The sequence below is a fragment of the Meira miltonrushii genome (assembly GCF_003144205.1).
Source record: "Meira miltonrushii strain MCA 3882 unplaced genomic scaffold FA14scaffold_7, whole genome shotgun sequence".
NCBI classification, from domain to species: Eukaryota; Fungi; Basidiomycota; class Exobasidiomycetes; order Exobasidiales; family Brachybasidiaceae; genus Meira; species Meira miltonrushii.
The window spans coordinates 1-2336 of record NW_020289949.1 but is presented as its reverse complement, the minus strand read 5'-3'; the positions used below and the strand labels follow the sequence as shown (position 1 = coordinate 2336).

The window sequence follows — 2336 nt, the reverse complement described above, 5'->3', positions numbered from 1 at the left end:
ACTCCTCTTACTTCTCACTCCTCTTACTTCTCACCCTCTTCCCTCTCCTCCCTCTTCCCTCTCCTCCCTCTTCCCTCTCCACCCTCTTCTCACTCCACCCTCTTCTCACTCCACCCTCTTCTCACTCCTCCATCATCACCCTCTAAGTGTTTGGAGGATGGTGTTTGGAAAAATGTAAAACGAAAAGTTCTGGCTCATCTTGATCTCGTTACGTCAATAAGTCAGATAGGATAGACGCTTCTTTGATAAAGTGTATTTGATCTGCCATCCCTCAAGACCGATGCTTCTTCGACTGCCAGTGATCGCTTACAAGAGTCCCGTGAATATGAGTGCAGACTCGTCATGAAAGAGAAAACTTTGACCGGCTTGATCGACCTCACTTCAACCACCATATGATGATGAACTCCTTCGGCAATGTTGAACAGATGTCACTTGGAGAAGCAGTCAAGAAGTGTGAAATGGAAGCAGTTGAAAGGAGGGCAGAGGAAAGACAAATGTTGATGTCAAGGGTGCCATTTCTTCTGTTGTCCCACTTGTTCGAATGCCACGTCATAATTTGATCTTGAGCGACGTACAAGATGACTTTTCATGAATTTTGAAAGGTTTCATCCAATCGGAAGAGGAAGATAATGGCTGATTCGGGCCCCATTCAGGCGTTTGTGCTTGTGACCTCTTTTCAAGTGATGCGGGTCGTGTTTGTGTTGATTGCCACGGTCATTGTTGTGTGACGACTTGAAAAGAGAAGTGTGTGATGCTGATTGTACGATGGGTGGATCTCGAATGACAAGAGAATGATGTCGCTTGAGTGAGATGTGATCTTTTAATCAAAATTGGACGATGCCGTTCGAATGAGGAGTGCTTCTCCGAATGACAAGAGATTGATGTCGGTTGAATGAGATGTGATCCACAAATGAGAAGTGGATAATGTGGCTTAAATGAGCTGTGATCCAAGAACGAGAAGTGAATGATGCCGGTTGAGTGCGGACGCATATGAGATGGCGTTCATTGAATTTTCAAAGGATTCACCGGTGCATCAATGGAAGACCTCGATTGTTTAGGGTTGCATGCTGGCGTTTGCACTTGTGAGGCTTTTTTGTGAGGTGAAGTGATGCCATGTTTGGTTGTATTTGAGTGCCACAATCATTGTCTTGTGAGAAACTTGTGATGCTGACTGAACGGCATGTGGATCTTGAGTGACAGGTGGATCTTGAATGAAAAGTGGGTCTTGAATGTCAAATGGATGTTGAATGACAAGAGTTTAATGATGACGAAATGAAAAGTGGATGATGATTGCGGGATGAGAAGTGAGTGTTGGCGGTAGAGATAATTATGGAATGAGAAGTACGTAATGCTGGTTGGATATGAAGTGACTCTCAAATGAGAAGTAGGTCATCTTTTTTTTTTTTTTTTTTTTTTTCCTTTTTTTTTTTTTTTTTTTTTTTTTTTTTTTTTTTTTTTTTTTTTTTTTTTTTTTTTTTTTTTTTTTTTTTTGATGTAGTTGCAAAGCGAAATGTCGCTTCGGGATGTGTGAGAGGAGGAGTGTGAGGAGGAGTGTGCGGAGAAGTGTGAGGAGGAATGAGAATAGCAAAGAACGAGTTCTTTGACCCCAAGAAAGGGTAGCGTGAGGAGGAAAAAGCAAGCGTCGTATAAGATGTTGCAAGAGTGATCATGTCGCCATTTTTATTGATGATCAAGTAATGCCATATTGACCATGAAAGTTGTTTGTGAAGTGAATTTTGGAACCGTTGAGTAAACATGATGCTGCTGTGACTGTGTCGGAAGACTTGAGTAATGGTAATGGCAAGTGCACCATTCCGGCTGATGTTTGATTTGTTCCGTATATACGTTCGAATTTCGATCTTGCGTGCATCGGCAAAGGGAAAAGCGATGTATTCGACTGCTCTCCTTGATCTTTCGAAGATTTTCTTGAATTGATCGGGAAACACTTGGTTGATTTGGGCCCCATGTTGATTTGGGGCCCCATTTAGTCGTTTGTGGGAGAAGTGTGTGATGCTGATTGTACGATTGGTGGATTTCGAACAAGAAGAGAATTATGCTGCTTGAATGAGCTGTGATCTATGAATCAGGATTGGATGATGCCGGTTGAGTGAGGACGTATATGAGATGGCGTTCGTTGAATTTTTCAAAGTCTTTCCTGGAGCGTCGAAGAGGATCTTGGTTGGCTAGGTTGTATGCTGGCGTTTAGAATTGTGAGCCTTTTCTTGCGAAGTAATGTCATGCTTGTTTGTATTTGAGTGCCACAATCATTATTTTGTGATGCTGATTGGATGGCAATTGGATCTTGAATGATAAGGGGGCCTTTGGATTTGGAATGA

The 2336-nt window shown here is 42.3% G+C and overlaps 1 protein-coding gene across 1 annotated transcript; it reads right to left on the bottom strand.

Annotated features, from left to right (window-relative positions):
* Window positions 1–1054: 1054 nt before the first annotated feature.
* FA14DRAFT_182654 (uncharacterized protein) lies at window positions 1055–1966 on the bottom strand (the record flags this gene model as incomplete). The annotated part of the gene is made up of 2 exons (XM_025501234.1): window positions 1055–1206; window positions 1711–1966. 2 exons carry the CDS (start codon window positions 1964–1966, stop codon window positions 1055–1057), a joined length of 408 nt encoding a protein of 135 aa, XP_025351735.1.
* Window positions 1967–2336: the final 370 nt, after the last annotated feature.